This window comes from Emys orbicularis, chromosome 1 (assembly GCF_028017835.1).
Source record: "Emys orbicularis isolate rEmyOrb1 chromosome 1, rEmyOrb1.hap1, whole genome shotgun sequence".
In the NCBI taxonomy this organism is placed as follows: domain Eukaryota; kingdom Metazoa; phylum Chordata; order Testudines; family Emydidae; genus Emys; species Emys orbicularis.
The window spans coordinates 352,979,847-352,995,495 of NC_088683.1; the positions used below are offsets into that span (position 1 = coordinate 352,979,847).

At 42.9% G+C, this 15,649-nt stretch overlaps 1 protein-coding gene across 4 annotated transcripts in view; it reads left to right on the forward strand.

The window, feature by feature from the left end:
- TENM4 (teneurin transmembrane protein 4) overlaps nucleotides 1–15,649 on the forward strand; it is a 427,958-nt gene that overhangs the window by 169,655 nt on the left and 242,654 nt on the right. For all 4 annotated transcript variants that reach the window (XM_065406816.1, XM_065406791.1, XM_065406800.1 and 1 more), the window contains exon 4: nucleotides 13,920–14,172. In XM_065406816.1, the coding sequence (XP_065262888.1) occupies nucleotides 13,920–14,172 (253 nt within the window). The remainder of the gene's footprint in view (nucleotides 1–13,919; nucleotides 14,173–15,649) is intronic.

Here is a 15,649-nt window from a genome sequence, read left to right on the forward strand (position 1 = left end):
ACCGCGCATCATGTCACATTCTATAAGCACTTTCCGGTGAAATATGGAATTGTGTATTTCCAGAGACTGCTTCATTCACAAGCCCAGGATACAGACAAATGAAAAGTGTGGGGTGGACTCCTGCTCTCAGATGTGTGTGCTGTGACTCACTGGCTTCATTGAACTCTGTGCACCTCGGAGGGCGAAATTCAGCCCCGCTATTCCACATGTATTAATTAAATAATGAACACAATAGTTTCCTTAAATATTTCTGGAGCATGTAATCCTTCATCATAAGTATTTGAGTCTAGACATTCAGCTGGCACACATTGGTATAGCTCACTTGACTTCAGTTGAGCTGTTGCCCAAATTTTATCAACTGAGGATCTCTCCCTGGATCTTTTTATTTTATGTAATGAATTGATCCCTGTGCTGCTGTACAAGTTATACAATGCTGGGCAGATCCTTAACTGGCGTCATTGCGCCATTGATGGAGCAATGGCACTTTACACCCGCTGAGGATCTACCCATACAATTTTATTTTAGTACTGCCCAGTCACAAGAGGGCCTCAGAATTAGATGAGACTGTTAATGGATATGAGCAGTATGTAGACTGTTGTTTTGCATATTTTTAGGGGAGGAAAAATTGTCTTGTTGTTAAAGGGACACAGACCTGGTTTACACTTAACATTTTGCCAGATTAGCTGTGTCAGTTAGTGGTGTTAAAAAATCATCCCTCTTGCCAACATAGCTTGCTGGCAGAATCTCTAGTGTAGACCTAAGTTCCCTGTAAGCTGTGCGGCTGGGTGGCCGCCCAGCAAGCTATCAAGTGCCACGCAGTTCAGGTGTTCCTCCCCCCCACTGCCATGTGCTGCTCCTGCCCTCTGCCTTGGAGCTGCTCCCGGAAGCCTCCTGCTTGCTGTGCAGATGGGTGGGGGGAGAGGAGAGGGCTGCTGATGTCAGGGTGTCCCCCTCCCCCCATCCTTGTACCCCATCTCCACAGAGCGGGGTGGGGGGACACACACGACAGGGCTCAGGATGGAGGGAGCTTGCTGGCAGCTGCTTTTGTATCTGAACCTGCTGATCTACTTAAAAGGTCAGGGTACTTAAAGTGCAGTCAGTGTACTTAAAGGGGCAATGCGCGTCTCTGTCACACACACACACACTCTGCCTTTCACACCCACACTCACTTGTATTATTGTTGTTGTTACTTCTTGATACTTCTTTCAAAGTGCTATTTTCATTTTTTGACTGGCCTGAGCATTTCATAATTTTTATTTATCTCTTATGCTTAAATTTAATTCTTTGAGTAGTGAGTTCTACAATGCCTAACCTGTCCTGGCTGGAGTAATTATCCCTATGGTAACTTTTTAAAAATATATATTATATCTAGGTTTTTGGTTTCTACTGGTGGTGCACATCTGCACATTATCTCGATATGGTGTACGTAACAAAATTCATTCCGCACATGGAGGGAAAAAATTAGAGAGAACACTGGCACTGTAGACACAGTTATACGGGCAAAAGGACTGTTGCCAATATAAGCTGTCTCTCCCCCAGGAGGATTTGCAGGTATAGCTATATCTGCAAACCTTTTCTAGTGTAGTCAAGGCCTCAGTCAACCTTTTAGATTTTATTTATTGATATTTTTGGATCATTTGTAATAAGACATTGTCTTGACATGTATGCATACATATCTAAATACAGAATTAACAGTATCTAGCACCATATTGTGTATGGACCATCTATTGTGGAACTCCTTGCCTGAGGAGGTTGTGAAGGCTAGGACTATAACAGCGTTTAAAGAGAACTGGATAAATTCATGGAGGTTAAGTCCGTTAATGGATATTAGTCAGGATATTAGCCTGGCCTCTGTTTGTCAGAGGGTGGAGATGGATGGCAGGAGAGAGATCACTTGATCATTGCCTGTTGGGTTCACTCCCTCTGGGGCCCCTGGCATTGGCCACTGTTGGTAGACAGGATACTGGGCTAGATGGACCTTTGGTCTGACCCAGTATGGCCATTCTTATGTTCTTATGACTTTAGCAAACTCAGGGAGTTGGTAGATAAGATCCCATGGGAAGCAAGGGTAAGGGGAAAAACAGTTCAAGAGAGTTGGAAGTTTTTCAAAGAGACATTATTAAGGGCACAAGAGCAAACTATCCCACTGTGTAGGAAAGATAGAAAGTTTGGCAAGAGACCACCCTGACTTAACCAGGAGATCTTTAATGATCTGAAACTCAAAAAAGAGTCATATAAAAAGTGGAAACTAAGTCAAAATAATATAAACAAATAAACAAAGGATTATAAACAAATAACACAAGTATGGAGGGACAGAATTAGAAAGCCCAAGGCCCAAAATGAGATTAAACTAGCTAGAGACATAAAGGGTAATAAGAAATCATTCTACAAATACATTAAAGTAAGAGAAAGACCAAGGACAGGGTAGGCCCATTACTCAATGTGGGGGTGGAGGGACAAAAATGTGGAAATGCCAGAAGTGCTAAATGACTTTTTTTTTTCAGTTTTAACCAAAACATTTAGTAGCAATTGGACATCTAACTAAATGCAGGTGAAAAAGAGGTAGGATCAGAGGTTAAAATAGGGAAAGAACAAGTTAAAAATTACTTAGGCAAGTTATATGTTCAAATCACCAGGGCCCAATGAAATACATCCTAGAATACTCAAGGAGCTAACTAAGGAGGTATCTGAGCAATTAGTGATTATCTTCAAATAATCCTGGAAGACAGGATTGATTCCAGAGGACTGGAAAAGGGCAAATATAATGCCAATCTTTAAAAAGGGGAATAAGGACAACCTGGGAAATTACAGACCAGTCAGCTTAACTGCAGTACCCAGCAAACACCTAGAATAAGGTGGTAAGTAACGGCATGGATTTGCCAAGAACAAATCATTTCAAACCAACCTAATAGCTTTCTTTGACAGGGTAGCAAGCCTTCTGGATACGGAGGAAGTGGTAGATGTGGTATATCTTGACTTTAGTAAGGCTTTTGATACTGTCTTGTATGACCTGATAAACAAACAAGGGAAGTACAAAGGTGGGTGCATACGCTTCCTGCAGCTCCCATTGGCTGGGAATGGCGAACCGCGGCCACTGGGAGCTGCAGGCCACTGGGAGCTGCCTCGTGGCCCGCCAGCGGATTACCCTACATTTCTAGGATTCTATTATTACAGTCTGTAAATACCTACATGGGAAAAATATTTAATAATGTGGTCTTCTGTCTGGTAAAGAAAGATATAACACTATCCAGGGCTGAAAAGTTGAAACTAGGCAAATTCAGACTGGAAATAAGTTGTAATTTTTTAACAGTGAGAGTAATTAATCATTGGTGCAATTTACAAAAGGTCATGGTGGATTCTCCATCACTGACAATTTTTAAATCAAGATTGGATGTTTTCTAAAAGACCTGCTCTAGAAGTTATTTTGGGGAAGTTCTATGGCCTGTGTCATGCAGGACGTTAGACTAGATGATCAAAACGGTTCCTTCTGTCCTTAGAATCTATGGAATAATAATAAATAAGCCTCTGCCTTTTTTTAAAATGGCCTCTGTTGCACTTTTATTAACTTGTGTGATGAGCATCACTAGCTTGCAATCTGAATATCATTGGCTTCAGATAGCAAAGCGTCTTTAAGGACACAATTTGTACAGTATGTGACATAATCAGACACACTCACTCATGGGGGAAAAAATCATCCAAACTCCCTATGAATATGTTGAGAGCAGAAGCCCGACAGCACGACATTGAAAAAAATATTGATTGAAACCCAAAAAGTCAATATTTTTCTTTTGCAAAAGGCACTTTGCCACATAAGAGAACAGATTGTAACATACACATTTGAGTAGAGAAATACATAGGGAAGATAGTTGGACTGAACTTGTCAGTGTGCAGAAACTGTTTTCTGTAGGTGCAAAAACTGCAGATTGTTCCTCACTGGAGCTAACTAAAAACTAAAGCTAGTTTTAAACTTGCACTTAGAACACCAACATGGGCCTGATTCCAGTGTCACTAACGTGTGTAAATCAGAATGGTGTCCATTGAAGCCAATGAAATTACACCTATTTAGATTAGAACTGGCATGGGAACATTTCAGAATGAGGCTCTCTTAGGCTAGGTCTACACTACCCGCCTGAATCGGCGGGTAGAAATCGATCTCTCAGGGATCGAATTATCGCGTCTCGTCGGGACGCGACAATCGATCCCCGAATCGACGCTCTTACTCCACCAGCGGAGGTAGGAGTAAGCGCCGTCAACGGGGAGCTGCGGAGGTCGATTTTGCCGCCGTCCTCACAGCGGGGTAAGTCGGCTCCGATACGTCGAATTCAGCTATGCTATTCGCGTAGCTGAATTTGCGTATCTTAAATTGACACCCCCCCCCCCCCCCCCGTAGTGAAGACCTGCCCTTAGTTTATAAAGCCCTGAGTTTGTTGTACCAGAGACTAGACTTGTCAATCAATGACATTATAGTGGTTCATTTTGTTTCTCTGTTTTTAGTCATGTTGTCCACTGTATGTTTTTTAATCCATCCTCTCTTATTTGCTAGTGGTTGCCACCAGAACCTTCTGTCTGCAAGAAGAGAAAGTGGGAAACAATAATGATTTTGCAAATGGCGTGCTGCTGGAGATCAGGTTTAACCTTCAGTAGTCAGAAAGTTTGTTCCATCTATTGTCTGATTCTGGTATGTGTAGTTTTGCCAACAGTGTCCAAATTGACTGTAAATGCTGGTTGGCAGCATTCACAGGGACACTTGTAGGTAGTTTCATGCTGAAAATTTACTGTATTTGTTACATTTTAACAACTTTTCTGGCATTTGGTCTTCCAAGCAACAGCTGTTTGAAGATCCCATGGCACAAACTTGGTCTCCAAGTTGCCTGTTTAGATGAACATGTGCACTGTACAAATCTAGTTCACCTTACATTACCTGCTTTCAGAGGCTTGGGGGTTTGGAGAAGGACAAATTGGTCATTTTATAAAAGGCTACATTTTATAATATTAGTGGGCACAGGAAGTTAATTTGTAGAGGTTTATCCTACACAAAATGCCAGCGTGGTTTGTTGCATGTGTAAGCCCATAGTAAAACATGGTGAGTGAGACACAGGACTGAAAAGTGTTATTGGTAAAGATTCTGATCTGAAGCCCATTGAAGTTAAACTGGGGAATACTCCTAGAACTGGTAATATCTCTAGAAACAAAATGAATTTCTTAAGGGTGCACATTTGAAAATGTGGAGGATTTAACTACACATTCAGAGCAGTAGGTCTCCTTTAGCGACCTCCCTTGATGTGTTGCTAGCTACTTACCATTTCATTACTTGATTTGTAAAACAAGAAAGTTGCTAACATTAAGGTATCCTCCCTTTGTTGATCCACTACTTAATAGAGGCTTAAGTCAGTTCATCTGATTTCATCTATGAAATTTCAGGAGGGTGTTACTTTGTAGACTAGCATTGTGACAGCTAATAGCGCAAATGCTGTTAACACAAAATATGTATTTTATTACACTGTGTAAAATCATCTCTTGATTGGGGGAAAGAGTGTGCTTTTAGGTAACATTTGGTGTATCTGGTTTTTAATGGGAGGTTTGGGCCCAAATCCTGAAAGGAAATCAATGGAAGTAATGAGCCTACATCCTTGAGAATCTGGGTCTTAGTCTCTCAAAACTTTAGGGGACACTGAAGTTATATCACTGATTTGCAGTTCTCCAGTAACAATGAGGGAACCACAGAAGAACAACATTCATCACTGGCTAAATCTTTCCCCTTGAGCCAGGCCTGAGTGGCCAGGTTCTTTGTAGCTATCTAATCTATCTTTTTGTATGGTGCCCATCATCAGAGTAGCCGAGTGCCTCATTTGAGCAAAGATTGCTATAGGTCAGGGATTCTCAAACTTCATTGCACCACGACCCTCTTTGAAAACAAAAATTACTTCATGACCCCAGAAGGGGGGACTGAAGCCTGAGCTCACCCAATCCCCACTGCCCCGGATGGGGGGGCCAAAGCCCGAGCCTCACCGCTCTGGGCAGGGGGGTCAAAGCTGAAGCTCAAGGGTTTCAGCCCCAGGCAGGGGGCCTGCAACCTGAGCCCCGCCGCCAGGGCTGAAGCCCTTGGGCTTTGGCTTCGGCCCTGGGTAGTGGCACTTGGGCTTCAGCCCCGGGTCCCAGCAAGTCTAACCAAGCTCTGGTGACCCCCTGCAAAGGGAGTCCCGACCCACAGTTTGAGAACCGCTGCTATAGGTGGTTTCTGTGGGGGAAGGAATCCTCCTCTGCCAGACGACAGAGTGGCAGTGGAGTAACAACTTGGTCACTATACTAGTCCTGAGGCAAACCTGCTGGTGTGGCACTCCCCTCATGCATACCAAATGTCACACATTCAGTTGGCCTTTGGGCAAGCAAGAGAGTTGGGCTGCAGTTCATCCTGGCTGCCCCCAGGGGCTGATGTGACACCTACTGAGCAGGCTGCCTCTTTGCCTCCCCCTCTGGCTCCAATCCACTCCCATTTTCTGGCTCTCAGCCAAGAGCAGCCTGAGTCTTAGGCAAGCAGGTTAAATTTCACCTTTGCAGCCGCAGCTTCTGTGCTGCTGCCTGTGTGTCAGGAAAACTGCATCTAACCAGCCTCCCCCCCACCCCCCGGCAAAAATGTTACAATGATTATTTTATGATTATTTATATTACAGTAATGCCTAGGGGTTCCCATTAGGGATCAAGCCCCCGACGCTAGGCATTGCACACACATGTAATTAAATAAGATGGTTCCTGCCCCAAAGAGCTCCCATCTTACCACATAGTGAAAGCCACCAGGGGGCTGCAGCAAATGAACAGGAGGGCAAGGGCCTGCTAACTGTGCAGTGGATGAAGGAGACGAGCCGGGATTGGGGGTTGGTCGGGCAGAGTCTGCAATGCGAGAGAGGGACAAGAGAGGTGGAGTGTGAAGTGGACAGAGTCAATGACTGAGATAGTGGAGGAGAGAGGAGGGGTGAAAGCAGGGGACTTAGAGCAGAGGAGAAGTCATGGATGTTGATGGACTGGTAAGGAGCGTAAGAAGAGACTGGTGTGAGCAGTGTAGAAGTCAACAGGGAATCCAGCAACGGAGAGTGCAGGTTCAACAGGGAGGGGAGGATGATGAGACAGGAGGCTGGGGCTCCTGGGTTCTTCTTATTTGTCTTCTGATTTATGAGCCTTTGGGTTCATGTTTTCAGGCTTTTCTATGCAACCATTAGGGTAGAAACTTAATTAAAAAAAAAATGAAAGCTGAGATTTTCATCTGGTCACCTGACTCCTGGAGCTGGGACTGTAAGAAAAACACCAAATATCATAAGAATCATGAAATCATGAGAGTTGGCAATACTGAAATGTATCTGTATAAAGTTCTAAGTCATACAATTGTTTTCCTCCCCCCCCCCCCCCCCCCCGCAATACCTTTGATAGCACAGAAAAGTTTCATTTTTGCTTCCTTGATTGGAAAGTTTCTATGCATCATTGGGGGCAGCCAGTGTCTCAGCTGGGACATATTACATACAGAGCAGCAGGGCACAAACCAAAAAAGGTCCTGCTTCTTGTTAGCAGGACAGTGATTCTGCAAAGCCCAACAAATACAGATCCCTAGAAGATTCTGAAATGTACAATACAGTTAATTTTTTTTTGTTTCCCTTTGTGATTGGAGGATTTCTCTGTGTATCAATATAGTCAACGATGTGCAGGGCCGGCTCCAGGCACCAGCTTGGCAAGCAGGTGCTTGGGGCGGCCTCTCCAGAGAGGGGCAGCAGGTCCAGCTATTCGGCGGCAATTCGGCGGACGGTCCCTCACTCCCGCTCGGACCGAAGGACCTCCCGCCGAATTGCCGCCGCAGATCGCGATCGCGGCTTTTTTTTTTTTTTTTTTTTTGGCTGCTTGGGGCGGCCCAAACCCTGGAGCCGTCCCTGTCAATGTGTCACCAAATGTTTAATTGGAGGTGTGTGACACCCCCATTATTCCCTCATCTCTATACCCTGACCTCCCTCTCTTCTAGATGTGTTGGTTCTGCAGGACAAACAGGAGAAAAATGGTGAAAACATTTTTGTCTCTCAAGTTTTTGAACACAATCACAAAGCTAATCTAAGGCGTCAGAAGATGCCATTTTAATATAGTCTCTTTTCAGAGTAGAACTGTATTATAAAATAAAGATTTGTTTTTAATACAAAAGGGACTTAGAGTTTCAAATCTGCTATTCAGATTCTCCCGTGTTAGCTCCTCCTTGGTTTTTTTATGGTACATATTTATTGGATCCCTCACGTACAGAGTTCTATCAAGTCTTTCTAAATTGTCTCACTCTACAAGCTCCATTAACTGAGTTATCGCTCTGCTCTGTTTTATCTGTGGTTACCAAGCCAGTGATAGTCAATGACATTTTAATGTTAAAAAAAACCTACAACAGCAACTTGATTTCTATTGGCATTTTTAGCAATCAGGTTTCTAATGTTTTATTACAATTAAATACCATCATATTTCATGTATTACACACTTTAGAGATCCATTAGTGAAAATGAGGCTCACTGGGGACTTCATTAAGTCCCCAGCAGCTTAGATCTCCACACTGCCAGCCTGTCTTGTAGGAGTACTGAACTTTGTCATTCTGACTGGCACCCTGCATCTAAATGTATGAAAAGCATGTATGGTGAAACTATTGAAAAATCTTTCTTGCCATCCCTTTAAGGCAGAAGCACTCCCAGGGCCTGCATTGCTGGAAGTTTGAGACATTGTTGGAAAGTTTGGGGGTTTATTTTAAGAATGATTTGTTTTATTCCCTGGTGCCATGTCTGCTTTGTCTGGAAAATCTGGTCCCTGTGAATGGCACAAGTATGATTTTCATCAGCATACTGACTGCACATAAAGGGCGGGATTGTCCCTTCTGCTATTGAAAGCCACAAAATGGGGCACTGTTTACTTGGAATTCTTCAGAGCTTCACTGAAATTGTCCCACTGGTGGGCTCAGTATTGGCCACCTTACACCTGCACGGGAAGGGTGCCCTCAAACCCGGTGGAGCCCTTGCAGTCCTTGAGAAGTTAGAACTATCCATGCAAAGGCTGTGAACCCCTGATATCCAGTGGCAGCACTTGGCTATACTGCTTGGGACAGCTTCGCCTGTCCCTGACTCTCTAGGGAGTAGGATCTGCAAAACAGTTAATACAGGCTTAAGCCTGTATTAATAAGTGTGCATGTAAATAGGACCCCAAATATTATATGCACATACACATACATGATCTATGAGAATCATTGCACCCAGGACTAAAGTCCTACTGCCGAGGGGGTGAAAGATGACAGCCGTTTAACACACAAGTAATATTACACAAGAGTTTAGGCAGGAAGTGAAGAATACCATGTTCATTTGAAAGGACAATTGCAATTTTAGGGTCTGTCTACACTAGAAATGCTACAGCAGCACAACTGCAGCACTTACTACAGTGATGAACAGGGTTCTTCTGTCACTGTAGTAAATCCACCTCTCTGAGCGTTGGTAGCTAGATCGATGGAAGAATTCTTCCGTTGACCTAGCAGTGTCTAAACAGGGGCTTAATTACATCACACAGGGTGATGTAGTTAAGCCAACCTAACTTTGTAGTGTAGACCAGCCCTAGTTCCTTACATGGGAATTTGGTCAGGACTTTCCTACCCTAGCAAGTGCATGGGATCTTTAATGACAACAGGTGGTCAGAACCTTGATTTTGTGTCTCATCCAAAAGTCTTGCTCATCTGTGGTGATTTTCATTACCAGGATTTCACAGCCTGCGTTTTCGACAGATATCCTTTTTGATAACCTGAGAAGAAAAAAAAGGATTGTAAGGCAAGAGAAATAGGCTGTAATCCTAGTCAAGGTATATCAAGTTCAGTAATGCTCAGACATGACATAAGTGTTCAGAATTTGTATATGAATAAAATTAAGACTTTTCTGGGGGGAAAAGGTACCTGACTGTCAGAAAAAAGAACGTAAGCTATAAAATCCCGTGAAAAATCACACAGACAAGAGTTAGACAAATGTGCTGTCTTTACTTAGCAAAGAAATCACAGAGGGTATGCAAATACAGAACAAAAATGACACATTTTTACTTGGTTCAAAGGCATTATCCATAATAGCATCTGCGATGTGTCTGCAATAAAAGGGTGTAAATTGGAATTTACATAGCAGCTTTTTAGAAATAGGCTCTGACTCAGAGTCTTAAATTAATGTCTCCAATAGAAAGAGTCAGCCAATACTAGAGGAATGTTACAAAAGACACATTGTGCATACTGGGATTCATCTGTTTGCCCTCCTCTGCCTCCTGCACCTTTCCATAAATGTCAGCCATCATTTGTAATGAAAACTGGAATAACTGGATTTGGAATCCCTTGGTACGTTGACCTTTGTTTGGAAAGTTCTTCTGAAAGGTGCTAGATTGAGAGCACTAGAAACAGAAGTCCTCTATTTATGTTTTTCTCCCTCAGTCTGCAACTAATAGGCTGTTCCTTGTCACCTTCTATTCTTAAATAGATGGATTCTCCTGCAGGTTGGATTTTTGGCTCCTAAGACTGCATCTGTTGGCGTGCACCTTGCCTACATGCCTGTCTTCCTTCTACCTCTCAGTAGATTGGACATGTGTTCTGCTGCTGCAGAAAAAAGAGTGCCTGCATCTTCTGAAGAGGAAGGAGAGAGAGAAACATTCCTAGGCTATGTCACCGGGTTGTCTAAATCAGAGACGCAGTTTTTCTGGTGCCCTTTACTGCCAACCTCATTCCCAGCACTGTAAACAAGTGGGATTCCCCAAGATCCACCAGGCTCACAGCATGCTCTGATGGTCCAGTCTGCATGGTACTACAGGACTTGAATCAGGCCTGGTTTGCATCTGTTCTTCTTCAGTCCCTCCTTATTATATACCTGGATGGCAAACAAGCCAGGACCATGGACCTTCCCTTTCCTAGAAAAATTCTGCATGACAACCAGGCCCTGGCTGAAGATCTAGCTGTGGAGTTACCAGTTTTGGGTGAGTTTAAGGATAAGTCAGATTCCCTTACACTCAATTAAACTCCCCTAGACTTATTTATACCCACTCTACCCATGTGTAAGGAACACAAGTTAGCTTAACTTTTACAAACTGAGGATCTGGAAGAAAGTATAAGTTAAAATAGGGGCAACTACTTTAACTTACTCTTGCATCTGATTTATCCGTGTATATGTTAGGCCAGCTTAAACTCCTTGACACATTGGTAGAGTTGTTTGTAATTAGTGGTAAGAATTGACCAAGGAGGATTTACAGAGTATAACTGACAAGGTAGACCGGGAAAGCTGAAAATTTGGATTGAAGATCAGCACAGAAAAGACAGAAATTATGGCAATCGGAAGAGAAGAGAAAGAGATAAAGCTCAAACTCAAAGGCAAAGAACTAGAAGAAGTGGAAAAATGTGTGTGCCTTGAAGGACTAGCATCAAAAAATGGGAATTGTGAAGATGGCATAAAAAGAAGAATTGGACTAGCTGCTAGTGCATTCAAAAAAACTCTGCAAGAGCTGGAATAATAAAGACATTTCAATTAAAACAAAAAGCATATATATGAGTAAGGCTCTGCTTAATTTGCAATATTGCAGAAATTGTGGAACCTGCAATATTAGGCTTCAACTGCAATTTTTATTTTAATTAGCTTACTTTGCACAGTCCACAATTTTGCATACATTCTGAGGTTTGCAACACACTCTTCCCCCCCCCCCCCCCCATTAGTACAGTAGAACCTCATTTATCTCAGCTGACAGTGGCAGGCTCAGGCTGTCAGCCCCGGGGCAGGGGGGGGCCTGCTGTCAGCCCGCAGGCGAGCAGGTCTCCAGCTATCAGACCTGCGGGTGGCCGGGGCTCCGGCTCTCAGCCCCGCGGGCGGCTGGGGCTCCGGCTCTCAGCCCCGCGGGCGGCTGGGGCTCCGGCTCTCAGCCTTGTGCATTAATGACTGTAACATAGTTGCAGCAAAATGTCTGGTTATTAAAAAAATTAGCAGTCATAACATAATACTTGAGTGTTTATATTGTCCCAGTAAATTTTTCTTGAACAAATACATCTTCTCTGGCTTTTCCAAATTACCATAATTAATAAAGGTCCGTTATTACTTTTCCGTGATTTTCCATGTCTTATCCGCAACTCAGCCGAAATCATTTGTCAGTCATCCCCGGATTCAGCCAGGGCCTTATATATGAGACAGTTGTGTCAATACTGCTTCACGGGTTGGAATGCTAGAATATGAGGGAAATCAACGAATGAAAGCTTATCATTGCAGACATGAACTGGGCTTGGGGAATAGTGAAAGTTTCAAGACTGCAAAAAATAAAAAATGAAGAGATGAAAAAATGGTGTGGCCAAGAATTAAAGCTGTTAGAGAATATTCAAGAAAGATGACTGTGATGGTTTTGACAGATGTCAAGAATAGATCCCAAAAGGATACCATATATGGCAATACACACCAGAGTGCAAGGACATAGAAATAGAGGAGAACAAGGATGCATTGGATAGATACAGTGAAGAATGACATAGAACAAAAAAGTTTAAATATGAATGAAGCAGTGAGGCTTGATCAAGTTAGAAAGTGGTAGAAAAACTTCATTTGGCCCCATCATCAGCCTGGTGGATGGGAATCGAAGAAGAAGAAGAAGCAGTGATAAGGGATTCTGAGTTAGTGTAATGACGCCTTCGGAGATCTCACTCATCACTTTTGAATGTAGTCTTTTGTCAGACAGATTGGCTCAGCTACAGGGATCTCCCTTTCAGGGAGTGATATAACTCAATGAGATTTCTTCATTTTGATCTGTTCATTCCCTCTGAAGCACCTGGCATTGGCCACTGCCAGAAGACAGGGTGCTGGGCTAGATGGCTCATTGGTCTGACCCAGTATGGCTGTTCTTATTTTAAACATAGAACACAAAAAAGGTCCCTGCTGTAAAGAGCCTTGTGTCTGTTGCTGAGCAAGGGTTCTCCTCTTCATTGCCCTGCCATGGGCTTCAGTGGCAACCTAGAAGTACCATGCCCAGGTTTCCATGGCTATTTAGTCCTTGACCTCTCTATTGAGACCATGAATTAATGGCATTTTTGGTATTTTTGCATGATATGGACACCAGGCTAGCAGGATCTGAGCTAAGATGAACATCTCATTTCTCATACAACTATGCTATGTTGATGACTTGTTAACCTGTTGAAACCAGTGATGTAGAGGTTAAGCATTCTGTATCTCGTTACCAAGTACCCTGAGCTATCCATCTTCCACAAGATCCATTAGCAGTTTTTACTTTTTTCTTAATTTCCCAGGAAAGATGGGCAAAATAAATTATCCACAAGTTACTACAAAGCTGGCATCACTACAAAGCTGGCAATTACACCTGCAGTTGTGGATCAGAAATAATTTGATGATAGGAACAGACCTCTTGCAGTGTTCTAAGCCTTTATAACATTCTTGTATGTTCTGCTGTTCACTTTATAGAAGTATTGTATGTTTCATTAGAACTTATAGAACACGACTACGTTTGTCTTTTGAGTTTGATTTTGTGTCTGTGGTCTTTTACAGTATGTCTACAGTGGAATAAAAGACCCACGGCATGACTGCGGCTGGCCTGGGTCAGCTCACTTGGGCTCATGGAGCTCAGGCTGCGGGGCTGAAAATTGCTGTGTAGACGTTCGGGCTTGGCAGGAGCCCAAGCTCTGAGATGCTGCGACCGGAGGGAGAGGGGCAGAGCTTGGGCTCCAGCCGAGGTCAGACATCTACACAGCAATTTACAGCCCCACCGCCAAAGTCCCGTGAGCCCAAGTCAGCTGACCCAGGCCAGCCACAGGTGTTTAATTGCTGGGTAGACGTACCCGTAGTCTTCATACTTCTTTGAACTGCTTGTGCGAAATGAACATTGGCTGGAGTCCTGAACCTTACAAATACTTACTTATGTTTTAGATCATCCTCCGGGTCTTCAGAACCATTCAAGGCTTCGAACTCCTCCACCTCCACTACCGCATGCTCACACACCAAATCAGCATCATGCGGCCTCCATCAACTCCCTAAACAGAGGGAACTTCACGCCACGTAGCAACCCCAGCCCTGCTCCTACTGACCACTCTCTTTCTGGAGAGCACCCTGCCAGCACCCAAGAGCCAGCCCATGCTCAGGACAACTGGTTACTCAACAGTAACATCCCACTGGAGACTAGGTAGGTTGTTTTTTTTTAGTTATTTACAGTAGTCTATATTCAGCTTAGTGTATGCCATAGAAAAATAGTAGAGAGACAAGGTGGGTGAGGTAATATCTTTTATTGGACCAACTTCTTTTGGTGAGAGAGACAAACGTTCATGCTTACACAGAGCTCTTCTTCAGGTCTGTGTAAGTGCAAAAGCTTGTGTCTCTCACCAACAGAAGTAGGTCGAATAAAAGAGATTACTTCACCCAGTTTGTCTCTCTAATATCATGGGACCAACATGGCGACAACAACACAGTATACGTGGAAAAATATGTCTGTTTAGCGAGCGGGTTAGCTTGTGAACTGATGTTTAATTTATGCATTCCAAGTTGTATATATTATTCCATGTGTCTTTTATTCGGACTAAGAGAACAGGAAATTGCTCTGCTTCCATAGACTGAAAATACCATTGGTATTAACAATCGCTTATAATTTTTTTCCCCCATTTAAAATTAAAACCACAATCATAGATTTTAAATGTTTTTCTTAATGTATTTTCTTCCTATGTGGTGGGATAAGTCAATACCCTATTTATGAAACTGAACTCAGTCAATATATTGAAAAGAGTTAATCTTCTAGCTGTGCCTTATCCAGCAGATATAATTGTAATATATAATGCAGGAAAGGTTGATCTAGTTAGACCTAATGGGAAAGGGGGGAATATATTGCTGCATTTTACTATCCTACAGTATTGCTTCAAGAAGTATGGAACACTGAATAGTGGCACATGAGTCAATTAATATTGCTTCCATTAACTTCTCATGTTCTTTTCCACACGTCTCCTACCTTTCTGGTACTGGATAATTGTATGTCTCAGTATTGTCCTTATTTATCCTGAGGAACTTGCTCCGTTTAAAATGTGTTTTCCTCATAACATTGACTAAGATTTCAGCAAATCTATCAAAGGTCTAAGAATGAAACCACCCAGTTTCGTGGAAGTGACGGCGGGTGGTCTTATTTGGATTTACATGTAGACAGTATTACAGTTTCATATTTATGAAGAAGTAAACTTTCTATAAATTAGAAATGGTTTGTAGATCTGTGTGGTACCTGGTAACAGATGTGCTCCTACCTTGTCCTAACACAGTACACACAAACAATGGATAATGTGTAAAATTACCCACTGTTTGCTTGAAGAACAACAAACATAAACCTTTATGAATTCAGTTTAAGAAGTGCTTCTTCACAGAGTAACAAGAAGGCTAAAATGAGGGTCAGATATATCTATAATGCATATAGACACTTACCATTGGACCCCACATAGTCTTAGGTTGATCCATACCCTTTGACTCTCCGGGATTTTGCTGGACATTCTGGATATGACTGAATTAATAATAGTATCCCCTGATGGTTGTGCATGCTCCCTGTCGTATTCCCCTGCAAGATATGCTACACACCCGTAACTACTTGGATAATGAAAAGGATGCTCGCTGGCATTATTTAATACCAG